The 24,275-nt window shown below is 29.0% G+C and overlaps 1 protein-coding gene and 1 long non-coding RNA gene across 3 annotated transcripts in view; both read right to left on the reverse strand.

The window, feature by feature from the left end:
* Positions 1–384: 384 nt before the first annotated feature.
* LOC111635410 lies at positions 385–13,716 on the reverse strand. Its single transcript, XR_002758372.1, has 4 exons — positions 11,786–13,716; positions 11,365–11,380; positions 3,685–3,733; positions 385–651 (listed from the first exon to the last, which is right to left on the reverse strand). It is a non-coding gene; the product is annotated as an uncharacterized LOC111635410 (long non-coding RNA).
* A 7,491-nt stretch (positions 13,717–21,207) lies between these two features.
* The window catches only part of LOC111635403, a 36,175-nt gene continuing 33,107 nt past the window's right edge, over positions 21,208–24,275 (reverse strand). For both annotated transcript variants that reach the window (XM_023380355.1, XM_023380353.1), the window contains one exon: positions 21,208–21,372. In XM_023380355.1, the coding sequence (XP_023236123.1) occupies positions 21,223–21,372 (150 nt within the window). In that variant the 3' untranslated portion in view covers positions 21,208–21,222. The remainder of the gene's footprint in view (positions 21,373–24,275) is intronic.

Consider the following 24,275-nt stretch of genomic DNA (forward strand, 5'->3'; position numbering starts at 1 on the left):
GTCAGGAATTGGTACAGTATTTTTGTATTCAAGTGCAAGATATTCACATAACATTTTCTAGCAGTATAATGATTATCAATATCAAATGTTTTTTGAACACATGGCATTATTTTACCACAATTTCTATCCTCAAAATTCTCTGCAGCCTGGTATTGGTCTACAGTCAACTATTCCAAGTGGCATCATTTTAAAAATACAGTTGTCCCTTAATAATCCGACAGGTACGGGACCAAAGGGGTGACGAATTACCAAAAGTGTCTGAATTACCGAAAGTGATTACATATTTGACATTGTTTTGCTAGCTGTAGCCTACAATATTCCCTACTCCAACTGTTTAAACAGAACTGCTCATGGAAAACACATGAAATGTGTGTCATCAACCAAGATTCACGTCGAGTGGAATGTTAACATTGTGTTTGTATCAATCGAATTACATGTTATATATGCAGAGAATGTGGATGATAAAGAAATAAGTACAAAAATATTAATAGCATCTGCAATTAGTTATATAAACGAGGTGGAATGGCACAGTTCGGCCGAAGAAATGGAACGATGAATCGAATTACGGCGTGCAGTGCTTTGAAGATTCTGGTTGATAGAACTCAATGATCTTGTAACCTGTTCCACTCTATTTCTAAGGTTAATCTGCTCCTAAAAAATGTTAAAATAGAATTTTGAATTAATCAACAGAAATACATAAATGATAAAAAAATCAACTAAATAAAATATATCTGAAATAACTGATATACCAGTTTAATGGCTACTTAATTTGACATTATCTTAGTTAAAATAATTTAAAAAAGAGTGAATAAGTAAATTTGTTATTAGATAAATGTTACTATCCTCACATTTAATCATATTTCAAATTTGTATTATAAAAATAAAGATTTAGGATAGAATTCACATTCTTAACTAGATACTTTGAATGAGAATTTANGAAATGTGTGTCATCATGTAAGAATTGGGTGGGGAGATTCACGTCGCGACATGCTTCTGTGCAAACAGACATGTAACGGAGACGGGGCCTTGATGGGAGGTGCGTCAGACTACTGAGCATGTCGGATTACAAAACGTCGGACTATCAAGGGACAACTGTACTTCATCAAATCTCTTCCAAAGTAAAGCATCTGACAAATATTGCAATTTATATCTATTTTATGCTGCATAATTTGCTACGTCTAGCTATTACATCAAGCTTGCTATTGGTCTAAATTTAAGCATGATCAAATGAAATAACTTTGACTTTTTTAAAAATTAAATCATCAATAATATTAGATATTACTACTTCATAGAAACTTACTATTGAACATCTTTTAAAATGCTCTTCAATGTACTGATCAGATTAAATAATTTAGTTTAAGTACACTGCTTTTATCTGAAGTTATAACAAAATTTTATAAACATTCAGTTATCATACGATCAGGCCTCTAGAGAAAAGAGAAACTAAATAAATGGAACTGCCATAGTTATGAAACATAAGCATAAACTTAATAAAGTCTTTTGTTTGTACATAAATAAATTAAATCACTTACTTGTTTCAAGTAGCCAACATTTAATGTTGGCTACTTAAAACAAGATAATAGAATTCATTAAATTTTAATGAATTCTATTATCTTTAGTTTATTCTTTTTCTCTAAAGGCCTAATCATGGTGTAATAACTCAAAATGATTGTGTAATTGTTGTATTATAGGTTTAGGTAAAATTGCATATGTGAAAATTGCTTGCTTTTGTTTTTGAAACACACATCTTACTTTGCTTTTAAGATCATACCTCACATACAACAGCATGGTCTTATGTGTGCAAGGCTGTTTTAGCTTATAAGAGCACTGTACTGTTGTGCCAATATAAATTAAATATAAATGTACTGATACTGTAACTATTTAGTTACATCTCTATGGTAACCATTATTAGAAATGCTTTAGATACTAAAAAAGTTTTTTTAAGATTGAGTTTTTAAGTACTTTGCAAAATATAGTGCCAATTCTGCCCCATCTACACTCATACTCAGGCATAAAAGCATGCTCTTATATAAATGGTATGTATTTTGTAAATTTACAAAGCATTTTTATTTCTATAAAGCTTCAATCTCTATATAAATGTTGGACTTTGTTTATGTATTTTATAAATACAACTTATTTATAAAGCATAAAAAAATATGAACACAACACCAACCAAAATAAATGAATATTTTCTGTCACTGACTATACCATATAACCTAATTCAACATTCAGTGAGTCAGATATGCTGTAATCACAAATGAAATTATTATAACTCATTTTTGTAACAAAATGCCCCCAAAAATACCATATAATCAATTGAAGAGATAGAAAAAAGACCAAAACAGAACAAGATATGAAAATATTTGGCCATTAGTAAAAATATTTTTATTTATTTTGAATATTAAACAAATGACAAAATTTATAATGTTCTTATTTAATACAAAATTTTAAAATAATACTTTTATGACAAAATATTCATAAATATTTGGAAGTTCAAATCTGCAATCTTAGATTCCTTCAACTTTTACAGTCTGGCAAAGCACTTTATGGCCAAAGTCAAATAATTTTAAACTATTTAAATACCTCTCAACAAACTTAAAGTTATGATTGATTTTTTGCCTTTGTTTTGCACTTTCACATCCAATCATTAATTTGCATATTATATTTTTATTATAAATATATCAAAGAATAATATTCACTAACTTACGTATATATCATGTAATTTTAAATATTGTTATTCAATTTATATCATAATGTCCTAATGAACATTCCATTTCTGAAGAAAGTTTGTATATGAAGTTGTGTACAAAAGATACAGAAAATAAAAAATATTAAGTGAAAATTAATTCTAATACAAGAGAAATAACTGTTTCATTTAGATAAATATGTAAATTATACCTTTAAAACAGTGCTTCTCTAATTAGTTGATAGGGCAGACTGGCAATATTTATTCAATGTGTCAGGAATTGGTACAGTATTTTTGTATTCAAGTGCAAGATATTCACATAACATTTTCTAGCAGTATAATGATTATCAATATCAAATGTTTTTTGAACACATGGCATTATTTTACCACAATTTCTATCCTCAAAATTCTCTGCAGCCTGGTATTGGTCTACAGTCAACTATTCCAAGTGGCATCATTTTAAAAATACAGTTGTCCCTTAATAATCCAACAGGTACGGGACCAAAGGGGTGACGAATTACCAAAAGTGTCTGAATTACCGAAAGTGATTACATATTTGACATTGTTTTGCTAGCTGTAGCCTACAATATTCCCTACTCCAACTGTTTGAACAGAACTGCTCATGGAAAACACATGAAATGTGTGTCATCATGTAAGAATTGGGTGGGGAGATTCACGTCGCGACATGCTTCTGTGCAAACAGACATGTAACGGAGACGGGGCCTTGATGGGAGGTGCGTCAGACTACTGAGCATGTCGGATTACAAAACGTCGGACTATCAAGGGACAACTGTACTTCATCAAATCTCTTCCAAAGTAAAGCATCTGACAAATATTGCAATTTATATCTATTTTATGCTGCATAATTTGCTACGTCTAGCTATTACATCAAGCTTGCTATTGGTCTAAATTTAAGCATGATCAAATGAAATAACTTTGACTTTTTTAAAAATTAAATCATCAATAATATTAGATATTACTACTTCATAGAAACTTACTATTGAACATCTTTTAAAATGCTCTTCAAAAGCTTCTTTTATCTTAGAACTGTAATAAAAAAAAAATTATTTATAAATTGTATTTTTTAATTAATTACTTTTATAAATTTCAAAAACAAATATTAAGAAAAGGGTGAAAACATTCTCATGCAACCATTTAAATTTGGAAACCATCTGTGGATATCCAAAATGGCAAAAATTTAGTACTTACATAATCAATTAATATTAAAAAATATAAAGATCTTAAATTAATAATTGGTTGCTTTATAAATTATTTTAGTTATAAAAACATCTCTTCAATTAAAAAAGAAGTGATGATCATTTAATTTAGCTGATTCTTCAAAAAATAAATTAATTGATTAATAATTTTATATATCAATTATATATTAATAAATTTCATTAACTGATTTATTTTTACTTGAACAAAATTTTTATGGAGAACTTCAGAAAATATATGTCAGAAAATTGAATCCATCTTGACATTTAACTTGATACGATATATATATATTCCTACTGTGAAACTATCTTCAAATTGTCTTGATTTATTTATTTAGAATAAGTACATGAAAGTACTACAATAATAAATGTATTTTAAAAACAACACACATTATTTATGATAAAATATTGAATCTTTGTTATTTAAAAAAATGCCATGCTTTATAACTTCTAATGATTTAAATCTTAAAGATAGAAAGGAACAGCTTTCATTTTTGGAAAATGAAGCAAAAATAGAGAAACCAGCCTTTTGGCAGTATTATGTATCATTAAGCTGTAATTTACAAAGTGACAAACATCCCTTACTAATATAACTCGGATCATATATAGAAAATTTTTCCAAATATTAAACCAACAATTACATCTTGCTTATCAGGAGTAGCTAATTTATTTTATTGTATCTATTACGTTCTATTTTATTAGTATTAGAGTAGAGTATATTGACAAAAGGTCCTACTTTTTATAAAGAATTTCTCCGAGAGAAATTTTATATATAAAATTTATCTAGATTAGTTTCCTTCAGGTTCAATTTACTACAGTCTTCATAAATAATGAATTTATTCGCTGAGAGTAAAGTGAAAGTCAATGTTAACATGTCTGAAGTTTCTCTCAAACATTTTTCAGAATTTCTTTTATTACTACTACTATTTAATATTTTGTATCATAAAATATTTTCAACTGCTCAAAACCTTTCAAAGTTTTATCATAGATATCTTGTTGTATCTTCTATTAATTAAGCAATGTGGATTGATAATGAAGGCATTAATAAGTCTTCATCATCATAAATGAGTAGTGAATTTTTCTAGCATTAGAACAGAAATTATTGATTGTACCAAAAATTTTTAATTTGTTTTTTGGAATGAGATTTTAACGAAATCACTTTGTTCATTTTCTACACACCAAAAAATTTATCAGACTCTCTAACAGAACAAACAATATTAAAATCATAAGTGACAAAGTTTTTTGAAAGAATAAAATTTCTAATTTGTTCTTGACAAATTTCATTCACAAATCTATAAGTAATTTTTGAAATTCAAAATTTTATACAGAGTCCAACAGGAATGTATGACATTTCTAGAATTATGTATGACTGTTTCATGGTGATAGGCACCCAAGCAGATGTAACATCTGCTTGGGTGCCTATCACCATGGAAACAGTTTGTAGCATTTGTCAGGTGATGACATTTCTCAGTAATAAAATGAAGTTGTGCATTGCGTTTTTTTTGTTGAAACATTTTTAAAAAATAGTGATTCAGTGACTCTCACTCAGCAGAAGTTTCAAACTCATTTTAATATTGGACATCATGGCAAATTTTCAAGCCAAAACACTATTCTGAAGTAGATCAAAAACCTGCAAATGATAGGTTTGCCATTGCTAAGAAAAGCTCATGGAGATGAATGAACTGTTTGGGCTTGTCTCACCAATTCAATATTTTCACAAGTTGTGGAGAATAGCTCTCATCATTCAATGGTAAGACATGTTCATGCTCTGCAGATGTTGAAAAGGTTAGTTTAATTAAAGAATTTTACATTTAGATCTAAATTATCACCCATACAAGATCATGACTGTCCAACAGCTACAGCAAAATAACTTCATGAATTAAAGGGAATGCTGGAAATTTTAAGGGATAATGTTGTGGTGGTGATGATGTATGATGAGGTTCACTTTCATGTCTTCGGATGCATTAACAAAAAGAATTTCTGTTATTGGTTGTCTCAACAAATCTTCAGCAACTCCATCAAGATCTGGTTCATAGCAAATGTGTAACTGTAGTGTGGGTTAACCAAGTTCAGTGTAACTGGCCCTTACTCTCTGAGGAAAGAGGACAATCAGTAACAGTTGTTGGTTGATTTACTTGTTTATAGCAATGCAACACACAGGCAATCTGACAAGAGTGATGCCTCCTGGGAGGAATTTTTATGGGAAACTGATCCTATTTATTCTATTGCTAATGTGAAGGAAACCTGGAAAACTCCAGCATACATGGCCAGCCTCTTGGCAAGGCATAAACCCATGACCAACTACCAGTGTTAAGTGATAATCACTAGTGTCCACTCAGCCACTAGTGAGCTATCACTAACAATAACTTTACAGCATTGTTGTGATGTTACACAATTTCATTTTGCCCAAGCTGCAAAGGCATGGCATAAACCATCAAACAATATAGTTTCAATAAAACAAGGCAACTGCCTATACATTGAGGGATTCAATGAATAAACTTTGAAAAATGTTTCCTGACATCTCATTTCTCTGCATAGGGACATTCAGTGACTAGCTCAATCACCAATCTTTTGGCATGTGATTACTTTTTATGGGTCTACTTAAAAGCTAAAGTGTATATCAAGAAGCCACAGAATACTGATGCCCTCAAAGATGCAATTACACAGAAAATCCAAGTGATTCAACAAAATTTTTTCCTTTGCTTTTTACAGTATTAATAGCATACATTTCTGTTTCTATTGGAAAAATAAAATTTTCTTTTTGTAAACAAATAACTGTACAATTATTCTGAAAAAGTCATACTTCCCTGCTGGACCCTGTATTATATATTTTTTTATTGTAAGTTAATTTTTTATGTGGGACTGGTATCAGTACATTAACAATTGTGGCCAACTGCAAATTGCCCATTACAAGTAAGTCAGGTCTAAAATGGAGTTAGTTGGTTGGCTTGTCAGTAATAGCTCCAAGGATGTCCCAATAAAATTATTCATGGTAAATTAAGATCTGTGTCTAGTCTTCACTAATTTCAATAATATCAAAGTTTGGTATCCAATAGCAACAGGAGGTTTAAGTGGTATATTCAAAGTCAAGCCTGCCATGCAACAATATACTATGTGCTGTAACATGCAGTTTGACGTTCAAATATGCAACATATGTCCCCGCTGCTATTGGATACCAAAACTTTGGTATAACTATTGGTAGTAGTTAAGATTAGGTTTCCCAGAGTTTCTGCCAATCCATATTTTACAACAACAGTTGATATGTTAGTAGTCCACCTTCTTAAGACAATATTCATTCCAAAATATTAATTCATTCAAATTACTATTACACGACATCAGATTTAGTTATCCTTCCATTAATCTGACTAATTTCCACCTGAATTTAAAAAATTACTATTATTGCTACTGCTACTGCATATGCAAATAAATAAACTTTCAACATCTTTTTAACAGAGATTTAATAAATTATTTACATCATTATCTCAAAAATTGTAGGTTTCTAATCATTTAAAAGATTCCAAGCCAATAAATTTTATTGTTGTTAAATTTATGCTACAAAATTAATGTTTGTATAAGTTTTTCCTCCTCTTTTCATAAGCACAATTATATACCATTCATATATATTTCAAAACCTTTATAAGTAACCCATATTGATCACTGAAAAGAATTTGAATTGATATCTAAAACCAAAGAACAATATTTAAGTTGCAATTCCATATTTAACATAATTCTATTTTTATTTTTAAGAAATTTTAATAGAAAATTACTCTACTGAAGTATAAAATTCAGAAACAGTTTGGATTTGAATACTTTTGCACTTTCGCCTGTCTCGGGAAACACAAAATGCGATAAATGTGGAAATAATTAGAATGCAATTAACATGAGTGCATAATGAATGAAATTGTTGTTAAGGAAGCAAAAGATAAACTGCATATTTGAATGCCTAATTACTGATTTTGATCTCATCTTTTAATTCCCTAAGAAAATTTTAATTCATAATGTGTTCATATCGCAGTGATATATTTAAGAATTATCTGAAGATAGACAAAACTATAAAAAAAACTCATTCAAATTGCTTCCAATTTTTATGCTCTAGTAACAGTTTTTCTATTATGTTTTATTCTTGTAGAGTGTTGAGAGAGAGAGAAAATTAATACACTGCTGGCCATTAAAATTGCAACACCAAGAAGGAAAGCAAATAAAAAGACGATATTTATTGTATGTAAACAGTATGGCATGAAGACAAAATAAGTAAATTTGCAAGCAGTTTGGGGGTTTACAGGGGTGCGAAATTGGTACACACATTTGCCACCCCTGGCAGCTAAAACAGCCCTTATCCAGTTAGGCATGGAGTCAAACTTGGCTTGGATGACAGAAATGGGCAACTCATTCCATGCTGCTTCAAGTCTATGCCACGCTTTATCAACCGTATTAGCTGGAAAGGGGTGGCAGGCCAGTCTCTCAGCAACCCATGACCAGATGTTTTCAATTGGTGAGAGATCTGAAGAACATGAAGGCCAGAACAACAATCGAATACCCTCTGTATTGAGGAAGGTCAGAACACGACGGGCAACATGAGGTCTTGCATTATCTTGTTGGAAGATGGCATTTTGCAGGCCACGAAGATAGGGCACAACCAGTGGATGTAAGATGTCAGAAATGTACCGATCTGTGTTAAAATTACCATCGATTCAAATTAGAGATGTGTGTGCCGTGTACCCAATGGCTGCCTATATCATCACACCAGGTGCAGGGCCCCTATGCTGATATCGAATGCAAGCAGGTGACAAGCGGTCTCCTCGGAGCCTTCAGACATTTATGCGGTCATCAGAATGCTGCACGCAGAACTGGGAGTCATCTGAAAAGACGACATTCTGCCACTCCTGTATTCAGCTTTGTCATCGGGTGCACCATAGTTGCTGTCTCTCTCTATGCTGCATTGTCAAGGGAAGCCGAAGTAATGGTCGCCGTGCTGACAGTCCACGCTGCTGCAAACATCGTCACACCATACAAGCAGATACTGGACATGCTGCGAACAAGCTCATTTCCTGACTAATGGTCCGTGATGTGGTTGCATGGTTTTGCACAGCAGACCTCACAATATGTCTGTCCTCTCGGGCATTATTCACGGAAGGGCATTGAGATCTTGAATGTTGTTCAGTAAGACCCTCAGCAACCCATCAATTCCATATTCGCATGACAGTAGTTGGATTTCGACCAGTGCGGGTGGCAATATTACATACAGAACGATAATCCACACTCTCGATAGGCAATGATCCTGCCTCAATTGAATTCCAACACTTGCTGGTAAGCATTTCTTCTTGTTATTCGAGGCATAATACGATATTCTAATGAAATCCCAACCTTACAAAGTAATTTCTGAATGAGAAATCCACTGCACAACTTTTCTTTTATGCAGTGCTTCAGAGGTTGTTTGTCCCTCCTGCATCATCTAAATGTGCTGAAATATTAATCATTTGCATATCCCAACTTCTTCTTCCTTTCATATGATTTTGACGTTCGTATGATCATTCCTTTCTGGGGTTGCAATTTTAATGGCCAGCAGTGTATAATGTAATGTCCAAAGTGTGTGTGGATGAATGTATATATAAACATGATATTCTAGCTAAAAAGAACCAAAACCTAAACATAAAACATGTTTTGTTTCAATTGGAACCAAATGACACGTACTCAGTTCCTACTCAGTTAAAAATATTTACAAAGTCTCAAAAATAAAAACACTGCTAATTTAATCAAACAAGTCTTAATTTAAAATTATATAAATACTTTTAAAGTCTTTAGACTTAATTCTCAAGTAATGATGTATTTAAAAACAAAACTTCTAAAAACATTCACAAAATGTTAAATTAAGTCTTTAGTGAATTAGAAGAGTTTGTTTTTGAGATTTTGTGTATCTTAAGAAGTCAAGAATATGTTGGCCTTTATTCAAGATCTAAAAATAGGTTTATTGTAAAAAAGCATTTACAGACACACCTTAAGAGAAGGTTATGTAAATGATACAGATGCTTAGTCCACATTCAGCACATAGAGAATGTTATATTAATAAATTCTCACTTCTCACATTTATTTAATAGCTATTCTTGCATTACATTTTATGTAATTTTTTAGTTTTTAAATGTACTTGGGTAGAATAGACATGAAATCCCTAAGTTAAAATAAAATTTTCCTCCTTGAATCCAGCAAGTGGCTTATTATCACAGATAAAGAAGAATCTTATAATTTTTTTCTGGATGAGTATTAAAGGTTTTATTTTCTTAATTTTGTTTATTGCATGCTTACTTTCAATGGACACAAAACTAACATATAATGACATACAGTTAATTTTCATTTTATTAACAGTTCATTCATTCAGTTTTTTTAATATTCAACAGAAGTTTTACTATTTAAAATCCAAACAGAATACTCATCTAATATTAGGAACTCTCCCTGGTGTTTCATATTATTTTGCAATTCTCTTCTTCTCCATGTTAAAACTTGTATAATAATTTTTTATATACATAATATTGATTTTACATATATTGAATAAATAATTATTAAATTTTTAAAATATCATTTACAAAAATTAAGCAATGATAACTTAATAGCAGTTCTTTTGTCTTAATATAATATGGATTATCTAAAAAAATGGGTTACTGGCACTTAAATGCACACAAACTAATATCTATGACTGATTAAACAGATGCTTAATAGTTTTAATATCAAACAATATGTGTCTGGGGTGATCTAATGTAAATTTTACTCACAAGGAGTAGATTTGTTGATGCTGGCAAGGCACTTTACTATGGATTCAAGGGACTACATTTAAATAAGTGTTCTAGATGGTTGGCTCACAGTGACACCAAATCTATTTCTGACAAGTAAACTTCTGAATCACTCAGTATGATTATAATCAAGTTTCAGAAGAAAATTCACAATATGCAAAAAGTTAAAGAGTAAAGAAAATTTGGTACATTTAAAAAAATATATTGTAATTTCTCCAATTTGTTATAGATTTTGTTAGCAAAACTAAGATTTTTGAAGAATCAACTGCATTAAAATTAATATAAAATATTACACAAAATATTCAACATACACAAAACAATAATGTCATATGCAAAATACTTCATCCAAATTATAACATTTAACATAAAAAGCAAACACTTATAACCTTGTAAAAGTTTTAATATCTGTAAAATGTTAGCAAAACAAAAGGCAATTAAATATGCAAAATATTTAATATTTAAGCAAACAATAAGTAACAAATCTCAATTATGGACAATCATAAGTAAGCAATTACAAAATTATTTGTATATAAAAAATAATCATGTTTGATAATGTTTCTTCATTTGATATTCTATTGAATAAATGTATAATGTGCAATCAATGCCTGACAAACAAGCATGCAGTGAGTCTCAATATTTTTGATAGTATAAGGGAAAAAAACAAAAATCAAAAGATTCCTACCTTGCCGATCCGGAAACTGATGTCCAGGAATTTGCATAAAATGAAATATAGTTACTATCAATTAAAAAATCACAATAAAATAATTTCGATCATGCAAATAATTTTCATATAAGTCCAATTTCTTTTAAAGTATACCAATATAAAATTCAAAATTTTTATAGAATATAATTAAATTGTCACTAATTTAATTTAATTTCAGTATAATTTTCAAATCTTTGAAAATTTTTTAAATTTTATAAGTAATTTTTTAACAGCATTATTCAAACTGTAGGTACACATTAAGCTATAGTTATCACAAAACTTTCACAAGCAATTTTGCACAATCAAACATTTAAGAAATTAAATTTTGAGACATGAAAACAGGCAAACAAAACACTGTTTTCTTTCTAACAAACTGCATAATTCAGAGCAACAATCTCACCTTACTAATGTTCCATTTGAAGCATCATCCGCCGATAATTCTTGTGACAAGTTGTTTGTCCATAATCGAGACTTAAATTATATAAAAAAAAAAAAAATTTAATCAATTGTGTTTACATTTGGGAATTTATTTGGAAAATTTGCAGACAAATTTCTAACTTTAATCATCTTTTCTAAAATAAATAATAAATAAGACTGCAAAAATATATTCTAAATAAACTTGCTTTATGAACATATTATGCTTGATGAAATCCTGAAAATATTCTCATATTAATCTTTTATTTTTGAATCTCTCAGTTATGATTCGTGACAATATATTTGTTAAAATTATCAGGATTATAGCTCAAACAATTATCTTTCAGTATTGCTTTTTACTGTGAGAAAAAGATCTCTCCATTTCTACTAACAATAGTCGAGCAAATATAAAACTATTTTGTTCAATTGCCAAAATCAATATTAAGAAAAACATATTCAGCATTAAAGCAGTTCAAAATATTACAGATACATTTGAGATGAAAATTTTCATTCATAACTTGAGTAAATGTTGTAAAAACGTTCTTTCTGATCTTGTAAATAAGTTTGAACAGTATCCATTGTATTGAATACATTTTTAATTGTCAAGCAGTGATTTTCAAACTTGTCTAGTAAAAAAAGACAAATTTGAGTAAACATAAATAATCTGATTGTATGTAAAAATTGGTATCTGATAAGACTGATATTTAAGTTAAACTGATAAGATTTTCAATGGTTAGACTTTCCTCATGCTTTACTTTCTAGAACTTTTTGTAATGTTCGGCATGAAAATTAACAGCTTTGATCCATGTCCCATCTTATTAAGACCAGTTTCAGTAGAAGAGAAATATCAACAAAAATTTCTGTGAGTAAACTCTTGTCAATGAGGTTTTTTCCAGAATTTGCTTGCAATTTCTGACATAGTTATTAGCAACAGAAAAGTTCTTTTAAATATTATCAGCAACTAAATTCATTGAAAGTGCCAAACAACACACAAGTTATTTTTGGAAACATTTTGCATAATAAGTGACCAACTTTTAGCATTGTTCAATACCATTAGTGACTAAACGTAAGTGTTTTCATAAAGAATATTGTTTTGATAGATATCACTTAATGTTTTCATTAAAACTTAAATGTGTATAGTCTTTCATTAGACCCAAAAATATCAAAAATGGCTTAAAATCTTTCACTTCTGGTGACATAACTACAATTAAAACATCAATAAAACAATGAAGTTGTCTTTATAGTTTGTAGTTTTGTCAAAGCAGCCTAATAAAGACAAGAACATTTGGCTGTCTTATCTTCTCAATTGTATCATTGTATGCTTCATCAGAGTATTTACACATACAAGTGTGTCAAGACATACTTGCATCTCTAAATACTCACACACTGTGATTGGGAATCTTCTACTTAAAATACTCCTTGAGAAACCCTTTAAAAGGTTAGGTGATCCTTTGTTAAGTGAAGATGCAGACCACCTCTTAATTTGAATGTTCTTGTTTAATTTAAAATTAATTTCAACAACTTAATTCATTAAAATAGTATTTTAATGTTTGTATATTCTGAACATTTTCCAAAAATGTGTTCATATTATTCATGTGTGTTTGAAACCTCAAAATATGCTAATATATTCTCAAACAAGATCTAAGTCTAAGGTCATTTTAGTATACCTGTAATGTGTCTGGATTTTTCCAACTGATAACTTAAAACATGCTTTATAATGTTCCAGAATATTTTATACAGCCTTAATTATAAATAAGTAAAACCTAAAATTTTAGTAAATTGTTATAAAAACTACCATATTTTCTAACGTATACGTCTTATTTTCAAATTGACTTTAAACAATGCATAACATTGTTGTGATTATGGAAATGTTATCACTTCAAGAAAAAGGAATCATTAATTTCTAATCAATACCTTTACAAATATAGAAACAATTTTTGTATGAAAAAAGAAAAACCAAACTGGAAAATAATAATTAAAAAAAAAATCACACAGATGTTTTTCTAAACATTAAATAATTGTGCTGGAAAGTGAAAACGTTGTTTGTGTGATATTTTTGAACAATTTTTGACTAGCAATAATTAGTTTTTCACAAAATTTTATTTTATACTTTTCCAAAATTAAAATACACTGTTTTAAATTCCACAAAACTTGGCATCAATCTCTTTCAAACAATATGAAAGAGACTGATGCCAAGATTTATGGAATTTAATGTATGAAAGAGACCAAAAACTGCTTCTTTCAATTTAATGTGGGCATTTGATTGTTTAAAAATAGGCATTGATACTATGTTTTACAGAAATTTCTTAAATTCTTACAAGAAATAATGAAAGCTCAAGAAGAGCCACAAACGTTTATGCTAATTAAATAAGTTTAATTACCTTAAAAAAGCAGTCTTTCATCTCTTTCTTAAAATGCACTTTTTATATAATATGTAATACAAGAAAAATAATTTACATAACCATTAAAATATGTAAAAAAAAAGAAAAACACTACAATTTGAAATTAGTATCATATGTTTGTTATTACAAAATTTAGTATTTCTCATTACTATAAAAATCTGTTCAACAAGTATATGCTAACAAATTTTTTCAATGTTAGTAATTATACTTAACATTTTTATAGAAACACTCCACTCTTATGAACAAATAACTAAATAATGCTTTAATGTGATTCCCTCATATATGCTCAAAAAATTCTGATATTTATAAGTGAATCATCATTTTTTTTTTAATCTAAAAATCTCTTAATGCCTAAATCAAAAAGACTGATTTGAATAATTATCCTAATAATAATAAAATTTCCATTTTAAAGGTGGCCCTAGCAAAAACACTAATCATTTTCAAGCTTCATGCCCATTGAGACTTTTAATCAATTAGACAAGAATTATAACATACTAAATTTCAGCTATCATCATCAAGGGCCAAAAGCCATAAAAATTGTGCAGGATCTTTTTATAGGCCAATTTAAAAATTAATCTTTTTAAATCATAGTAACAATTTTTTCTAGAGATTCTCTCTTCAACTTAGTTTATTATAATATAATAAAAACATCTGAAAGTACATGGAATTTTTTCAAAAAATTGTATTCATTAACAAGATTAATTAGCAAAAGTTTGAAATTTAATAATAAGTTTGTTTGTTCAATACATTTTATAAATTATATTTATATACTGATATGATCATAACATGAGAAAATGTGGTGTATTTTTTAATCAGAAAATAGCAAACATATCTTTCAAATTTTTATTTTTATATAAGATAATCTAAAAATATAATGACAAAGCTGTTGTTTTAATTATTGCAAAATATATAGGTTTTTGAAGTAACTGTGCTTAAATATTCCTTTTAAAATATTAAAATTTTATTATATTGAAAAATGAAATTCCTTAATATTTTGGATCAAAGCTCATTAATAAGCTCATGAAGTATCAAGTATACATTTACAGTGTACCCAACTTATAATGAACTGGACAAATTAATAATAAAATATTTCATTTAATTTTAAATTGTTACACTACATTATTATAAAAACTTCAATTATTTAATTATTTTAATTCTATTGGCGTTTCAATTATAGCACTTAATTCTGACTTAATTTAAATTGTTAAATTTAAAATATTTCTGTTTAATGGTAAACATCTTTAATAATTTCTCTAGAATAGTTTTCTTCAAAAATTTAAAATTCAAATTTTAAAAAAATAATCATTTAAAATTATAATTATTAATCTTATAATGCAAAAACAACTTAGCAGTCAATGAGATAATTATTGTACAATATTGCACAAAAAATTTCTGTTGTGATATTTTGGTACAAGAACCTTCTAAGATCAAAAGAGTACCAAGATATGATAGAAGTGTTAGTTTAATAACTATTTATGGCCACAGAAAAATTATCAAATGTTTTCTCATACAATTTTAAGCTTAAATTTTTTTAAAATAATTACCTTTTAAGTTTGTAGCTTTTAAATCTAATAACTTAACAGAAATAAATCAAATATTGTAAGTAAGTTATAATGTTTCAATTTGAATTTTTAAATATGCCTATCCATTAAACATTAATTGCTTTTTATCAAATTGGAAAAGTTTTCTATCTTAAATTCAACACAAAATGGAAGTAATTATATTAACTGTATCATAAGAGTTACAGAACTGTAAATGTAAACTTTTTGATCAAACTTTACACAAGTTTTGTTTGAATTTTTCAATTTCAATGTTCCAGAGGTCTGATGAGCATCTCCTTTACATAGAAATAAGAAAATCATTTGTTTTTGTATTTTTGAAACACTTTGCTTCACTTATTAGTCTCTTACATGTGTAGGCTTATTTCACATTGCATTGCTGTGTCAATGAACAAGTTACATGATATTTTTGTTTATACAATAAGTGGAATCACCTTGCATTTATCTATATGGTAATAACAAAGTTGCTAATTTAGAAAATTTTACCCTTAATCTAGCAGTTTTATTATTACTGTTGAGTCAGATTGTATGTGTTAGGGTTCATGGTATATTTTAGGGTTTTTTTCTTCAGTAAATAAAGTAATCTATGAGCATTTAATAAATGGTTATTTTTTTTTATTATTTTTTAAAACCGCAATTTAGCGTAATAACCAACACTTGGCACAACATTCGTTTATTTCAGTTTTTGCTGTTCAACAAAAACTGAAATAAACAAATGTTGTGCCAAGTGTTGGTTATTACGCTAAATTATGGTTTTAAAAAATAAATATAAAGACACAACACGGTTTCGAAATATGGAAAAACTTTTAAATGTTCTGGCATAAGAATAGTGAAAGCATCAGTTAAAAATCATCTGTTAAGGGATAAGAATAGTGGAAGATTTGACAGTAAGACTGTTGATGTAAGTATAGTTCACATTACATAGACTACAACTACAGCAAGGTTTGGAGGAAACAGTCACCTTTATTATGATGTTTTTGTCGAGATGTATGTATTCAACCTGGTTTCAGCAGTTTTTTTTAAAATGAGATTTCGAGTATTTTTTAGTTGCACATAACTTTATAAGATAATAATTTTTAAGATATCTTATGAGACATTCATAACTCGTCATGTAGTCATGTGACAGTCACGTGTAGTGTGCAGATTCGTCTATGTCCCAAGGAAATGTGTAAAAAATCTGGTGCAGATCGAGCAAAGGCATTAAAAGTTAATAAAGAATGTTAATTAAAGAGTGTGGAGATTCTCGTGTAGTCTATATTTTCCTCTGTGTCTCAGAAAATATATATAATATAAAATTTAATAAAAAAATTTAAAAACATTCTGTCATTTATATACAGTACTAGACAAAAAATCTCAAAACGTAGAGGAGAAAGCGGTATTATAAAAACACAATTACATTTTAGTGAATTGTAAACAAGGTATCATAACTACATCCACAGTTTTTGTGCAAAAAGTACTTGTAACTATTAAACTAAATGTTCCTAATTGGATTTTTCGCTAGTGTAACTATAAGTATGATTTTTGAAGGCTTTTGTACAAAAAGTCAGAAAGTTGGCTTAGAGAAAATCGGGTGGTAATACGGAACCTTACAGTATATTTTCAAAAAATGCTTTAATGTAGCCAAAAACGAATAGGAAAGTACAAAGAATGTTAACGAATTACAAAATCATTTACTCCGATTTATTTTAACGCAAAAATAATTTAATAATATTAATAATACTAATAAAGAATTGTACAAAAAAGAAGCTAATCATTTAAAAAAATGACAAATATAATGCTCCGTTTCAACATCAGCACAATCTTTATGTGTCCACATAGCGCATATTGGGCATTGCCCATGATTATTATCTGCAAACAGATAAGCAGTGTCATCTTTAAAGCCAGTCATGTCAAAAGAAGAGTCATCATCACTTCAATATTGGCACAAGAACAGTGTGCCCATTTATCACAACTGCTACATTTATTATTTTTCAAATAAATAAACATAAAAGTTTCAACTTACTTGTAGACTATTTACTTTACCAGACGATACTGTCACTTCGCGCATGCTCAGTTTCGCTATTTTGTAAGCGGGCGATATTTCTTTTCGTGAAAAAAAATGTTTATTTCGATTGTTATCTTACATTTTATTTCTTGTTAAGATAGTATTTAAATTAAAAAAATGTTTTCGTAAATAAAACAAAACGTAAAAACATTATTTTATGGTTTGAATTTGTTGGTAATACTGAACACCGGGGGAGTTGGGTTCCGTATTAAAAGCACCAACGGGGTCCGTATTTCACGCATCTCCATCTTGGGTTAACTGAATTCCTGTCGGCACCAAACTTTAAAAACGTGAAAATCACACAGATTAATACGTACCCCTAAGTCTCTGGAACGGAATACATGCACCAGCGAACCTACAACTACACGATTTATATTTTAAAAATAATTAAATTCACTTAGCATTCNAATTTTCAACAAGTTTTCTTTAATAAATAATGATGATGTAAAATGTTACATGACATATTATTAGAGAATTTATACGTGATCAAATCAGTCATTTAAAAAATTTGAATTTTGTTGATTAGAATTTCATCACATTTCCTGAAATTATATAAAGACACTAATAGTTTGTTAGGAAGATTTAAATTTTCAGAAATGCACTGATAAGTTACCATAAATTTTTATTTTATCAGTTTTTTATTAACCTTAATATAAAATAACAGTAACATATCAAAATAAATATAATTGTACATTGATCTAGTAATTTAGAAAAAATAATCTAAGTTTTTTTTTTTATTAAAGACAATACAAACTCAATCAAGATATACCATTAAATACAAAATGAACTGTCTGTAGTGTTAAAATTAACAACTGAATCACAAACACATTTATTTTTCAAAATTTTATCACAAGCACTTTCAATAATTCACTCCTCCTCCTCATCATCTGAATGAACAGAACAAATCAAAGTTTTTGGTCCTTTTTCCACATGTGATGGATATCCAGAAAGTAATGTAACATGTTTACTTTCATGTTCAGATATGACTAGAAAAAAATATCTTGCATGCTGCAGTTATCAAGTGTATGTGAATACACACAAAACTGTAGCATTTTTCATTACTTACAATGCAATGAAGTAACTTTTTATAAATGGTGTCTTATATTTTTTTGCTTTCATATTTTTTAGAAACTAAACTGAAAAAATATATAAAAGTGTGAGATGGAGAACCTGATTTTGCTCTATTTTACGGAAATTTTTTAATATGTTTCTCCCTCGTGATTGTTAACAAAACATTGCACAGAAAAAGGATTGAATGTCATCGTCCTCATCAACAAACACTAAGAAAGTATAACAATCTATTGTTAGAGAATAAGAATGTCAACATTTAACTAAATAAACAGAATGAATCTAACATTTCACGAACCAAAGATTACACTATATGTCCCATTTCAACAACTTCTTATTGTCTCCCCGGACCACCTATGACCCAACACCTGCAAAATCAACTTTTGTCTCCAAAAACACTCGATAACCAATCATTTTCCCCAGGCCAAAAAGGAATATAAGAACGACACACATCCACTTCGGGGCAATTGTCCCTTGGAACAACTACTCCCGATCAAGCTGCCAAAAGATCTCTGGTGCCCGCTCGAAATCATGGAAAAGGGAAAGAGGTAGGATGTTTCACAACCTGTAAACTCTTTCTCAGATTCACCCTCTGTTATCGAAAAATTTGGGGTAGCTCAAATACCCCTTACTGTCCATTCTACACAGCTTATTACTCACTTTTGTACCCGTATTCGTGTAGCTTTTGTTAGATTTTAGTTAATCATTAAACTTTCATGTTTGCTTGCCTGTTTGTTAATGATGTCTGTTACTCACGTATTGCCGCGTTTTATCAACAACCCCTCTCACTCCCCACTCGACCTGACAAGCCGATCCCGAAATTCGGGAAACCATGCCAAGAAGAAACACGCCATCCACAGACAACATGAGCGGTTTCCACCAAACCATCGCTGGTAAGATGCAAGCCTTAACCCTGGCTCCTCACAAAAGCAAACAAAACAGTATTTATCAGCTCTATAGAAATTTAATAAGTCTTTCAAAAGGGGTTTGTTTTTATAAAAATATAGCAAAAATACTTCTTTACAACACAAGGCCATAGCATAGAATGACACCTTCAGCAACTCATTCGATTTACACATCTGGACCATGCTTCTTTTGACTATATTCCTTTGAAAAATGTAATTTATATAGTTTGTAGTAGCCAAAGCCATATATATCAAGTAAATACAGTCGACCCCCCTATAACGTACGTTCCTATAACGACAATTCCTATAACATAGCGAAAAAATTGTAGAAACTTTCGTATAACGTACCTCCTATAACGTCGTTTCGCGACAAGATTGATAGAGTCTGGACCAATAGTGGATGAGCAGCCGAACTACTTACCTCCGACCCTGTGCCACGCTACGGAGCGGCTAAATTGAGTTTGCTATCGTCTGTTTAGTATTATATATAAATTAGGTACTGTACATATAATTATATATTAATTATATATAAATTAGGTACTGTATATATAATTATATATTAACTTAATTTATTGTAACTTTATTATAATTATATATATGCTTTCTGCCGCCTGGCAACACGCTACGGAGATTTTAGGCTAGTAAGTTGAGTTTATTATCGTCTGCACAGTATGTAAATTAGGTACCGTAAGTCTAATACAGCACTAATTTTATACATTTCTTGTGAAAGAAACACTTCTTATTCAACGGCCATAAAAATTATTTATATTAATGATGTCTCCAAAGGTCAAGTTATCTTTCTGCGATAAATTATTTATCAGATATCGCGGCCGCCGTTTCGTGTGCTGTTCCGCGACGAAGACAAGCTTTGAACAACGGGCGTAGTCGAACGGTACACACTCGGTAAGTAATCCTATAATTTTTTGTTTATAGCATAGTTTATACGGATTACTCCCAAAAAATTATACGTGTTTTGGAAATGTTGAGTCGAATTAGTCTAGAATCGGTTAATTTTATAGAAGAAAACCTTTCGAACAGCCTTAGTCTGTAAAGTTCCCACCTATCGGGCTGCGATTGGCTCATGTATTTAATCGTTCCTACAACATAAAATTTGATTAACGTGGAACGTATCTAAGCGTTATAGGGGTCTACTGTAGTACTGAAAACACTGTCTTTTCAGTATTACTTGTGTTTAATAATAAAAAGAAATGCTCATGAAAGCACTTCTGACATTTACAAAAATGTCTTCATTAGACAAAAAAACAAAAGAACATATGACATTTTTGTAAATGTCAAAAGTGCTTGCATGAACATTTCTTTTTGTTATTAATAATAATGCTTTAGCAAAACTTACAGTTCTCTAAGCAAATTATTTTGCCAATAATAAAATGTTGAAATAAAGTGAATTTTTTAAAAGTTTTATAAAGTTACAATGTAATCATATTTTACAGTTTACAGAATAGAATGAAATCAGTAAAATAATATACCTGCATAACCTCTGCAATTTCAGAAGGTGCATGCTCTTCAACAGATTCTGAATTTGGAAGACATCCTGTTGGTATATCAATATGGGCCAAACTATGATAAAACATATTCTGAAACAAAAATATCTTAACTAAATATATGTATTATACAATCTGTATAATTAAAATATATTAAAGATTCTTAAACTTCTGAAAATACATAATTTTTTGACAAATTTTTCTTGTCTAATATATTCAGGATGTTAAGTAACTTTTCTTTACAGAAGTTCAAAACTGAATTTAAAAATCTCTACATGAATATAAAATTGTTTATTATTATTTTATTAATATATTAATAAAATGAAAATCTATAGAGATATAAATTATGCTTTTTACACCAGTTAAATTATTTAATCAGACTGAAATAAACTTTTATTTTATAGTACCTTGATTTTAGTTACTGAATTTTAATTATATTATTTAATTATTTAATTTAATTAATTAATTAATTTTAAATGAAATCATTTAAAATTAATTAATTAATGCTTCTAGTCTTTTAAATATTATTTTATTCATTTTACTCTATTGTAACAACGATCTGTTAATATAATTATTAGAATGGTACTTTGTAGTTTGAAGGAATGATTTCAAATGGTTCAGTTTGAACTGTGCATGCAATAAAAAAATGCACTCAAAGCATAAGATAAAGCTTTTGAACAAAGAGTACAATCTCAAGTTAGCAGTAATGTGTTAAATTTCACAAGTATTATAATTAAATCACACAACTATATTAATTAAGTAATAAAAACTGTTAAAAATATCCAAAACTTTGTTTGACTCAATATAAACTTTGCTTAGTGCATGGCATCCCAGAAATGTGTAGAAGGAATGAAATCTAATAGGTAATTTATAATATTGAAGGTTGAGGTAAAAAAGAAAGTCATTGCAAAGCTTGAAAATGTGTGGCGGATTCGGCAGCAATATTTACGATATGCTGACGTGAACAGTATGCAAACAATAAATGCAATTTTCATTTTGTTGTACTGTATTTATGTATTTAATTTACTGTTTACAGCTTTTAATTTACTATTTAGAACATTTAATTGTGTTAGTTTTACATTAAATTATGTGTATTTACTGTTTTAACTTTATCAAAATGCATATTGTTTATGGTTTGGAAATGGATTAATTCACTTTCCATTATTTCTAACTTGAAAAATTGCTTCAGACTTTGAATGATTCAGAGTTTGAACAGCTTCCTGAAATAAATTGAATTTGAATTATGAGGCTCTCCTGTATATTGATTTAACCTGCAGATGAAATTAGAGAGATTGAATCAGTTTCTTGGGTGCCAATAATTTTGTATCCTTTAGTTCAAAATTTCCCAAACAAAACTTTCAAAAATCATATTTGATACATTCAGAGTTTTGAAGCATCTTCCCCATACATACATGGTATGAGTATTTTTTACTGTGTGTATAGTGTGAGATCCTTTACGAAACTTAAAAAGCATGCATAATATGCCCGATGTGCATTATTTTATCTGCAGACATTTCGACTTGATTTTATTCAACTGAAATGCAATGTAAAAAAAGTTTAAAATAAGCTTCAAAAGAAAGAATAAAATCTCACATCAAAAATAATGTGTTAAATTTCAATGTGTTAAAAACTTATAATTACATCACATTTTTATGTTACATAAAAAAGCTGTTAGTAAAAATACGCAAAAACTTTCTGATCAAATCTCAATAAAATTACTGTAAAAAAGTAGTCATATTTTGCTATTCTGTATTGGGTATGTGTATTTTTTGATTTTTTTATGATTTATATGTACTAAGCTTGTAAACTTCTTGTTAAATGTGTGTTAAATCAGATAAAAATAGTGATTTTTACATTATATGGCCTGATTTTTCTTTCCATTTACATGTTGGACAGGTTCTGTTATAAACGGATCTGACTGTATTAATAAAATCATTTAAAAGGATTTTATTTAATTTAATTTATTTCTCCTATGCTTTCTAATATGAAATTAAAGATGAAATTAGAAATAATGGACTGTAAAAAATCTCTTTTAGACCCTTTAGGGGACTATGGCCTTGTGGCCTAAAAATTGCACACCAATGTATCAAACATAGAGGGTACAGTAGCCATACATATGCTGTTCAGAGAGCCTACCTTTCTCTACTGTCTATCTCCTCTCCCTCCTTCCCCCTTTCCCTTCCCCTCTTTTCTGCCAGCTAAACACATTGTGTACGGCCGATGTCTTTCATTTACATGTATGCATTGGTAATTGGAATAAACTATGTTTCAATTCCTTGAATTGTATAGTGTCATTTTTATTTCAAGATTTTTAAAGATTCCAAATAATCAACTTTGAAAAAATCAGTTTATTATCCCATCAAATGAATCAATTTAGCTTGACAATGTTAAGAACCAATAAAATAAAATTTTATCCTAATCTGTTATTTTTCATAATACTTATAGAACAGTTATAGGCTTAATGTATCCTTGTTTTGAAATTTTTATATATTATTGCTTTATATAATTTTTTGACAAGGTATTTATTTTTCAAATTACTATCATCGGGGATTTAATCTTCTTAAATGTTTTTCTTATTTGAATTCTTGAAATTTAGATTTTCTGATATTATTGATTTAGAAATATAAATACAGAAATCTTAAAATATCAAAAATTGATAATTTAAAAAAAAAAAACTGTTTTTTAAATATTTTTGTTTATTATTCTACACTCTACTTTTTAAAATCCTGCAAGCACTAAAGAGGTTTTTTGATCATTTTAGTCATGGATTAAGCTAGAATCACAGCCAATGAAGGCACAACCAGGTCAGGGTGATCTGATGTACCTGTGGTCAATCCATTCATGAAAATTTCTGAATCAATCCAGACTCAAATCTGGGCCACTTGTAGCAACAAGCTGATGGTATCTTTTACTGTCTTTGCCATGTGCCATCAACATATTGTAGTTAGTTTAATTAAAATTAAACAAAATAGCAACTTTTGTATAATATATTCTAG

This window comes from Centruroides sculpturatus, unplaced genomic scaffold (genome assembly GCF_000671375.1).
Source record: "Centruroides sculpturatus isolate CEXI.00-Female unplaced genomic scaffold, Cexi_2.0 scaffold997, whole genome shotgun sequence".
In the NCBI taxonomy this organism is placed as follows: Eukaryota; Metazoa; Arthropoda; class Arachnida; order Scorpiones; family Buthidae; genus Centruroides; species Centruroides sculpturatus.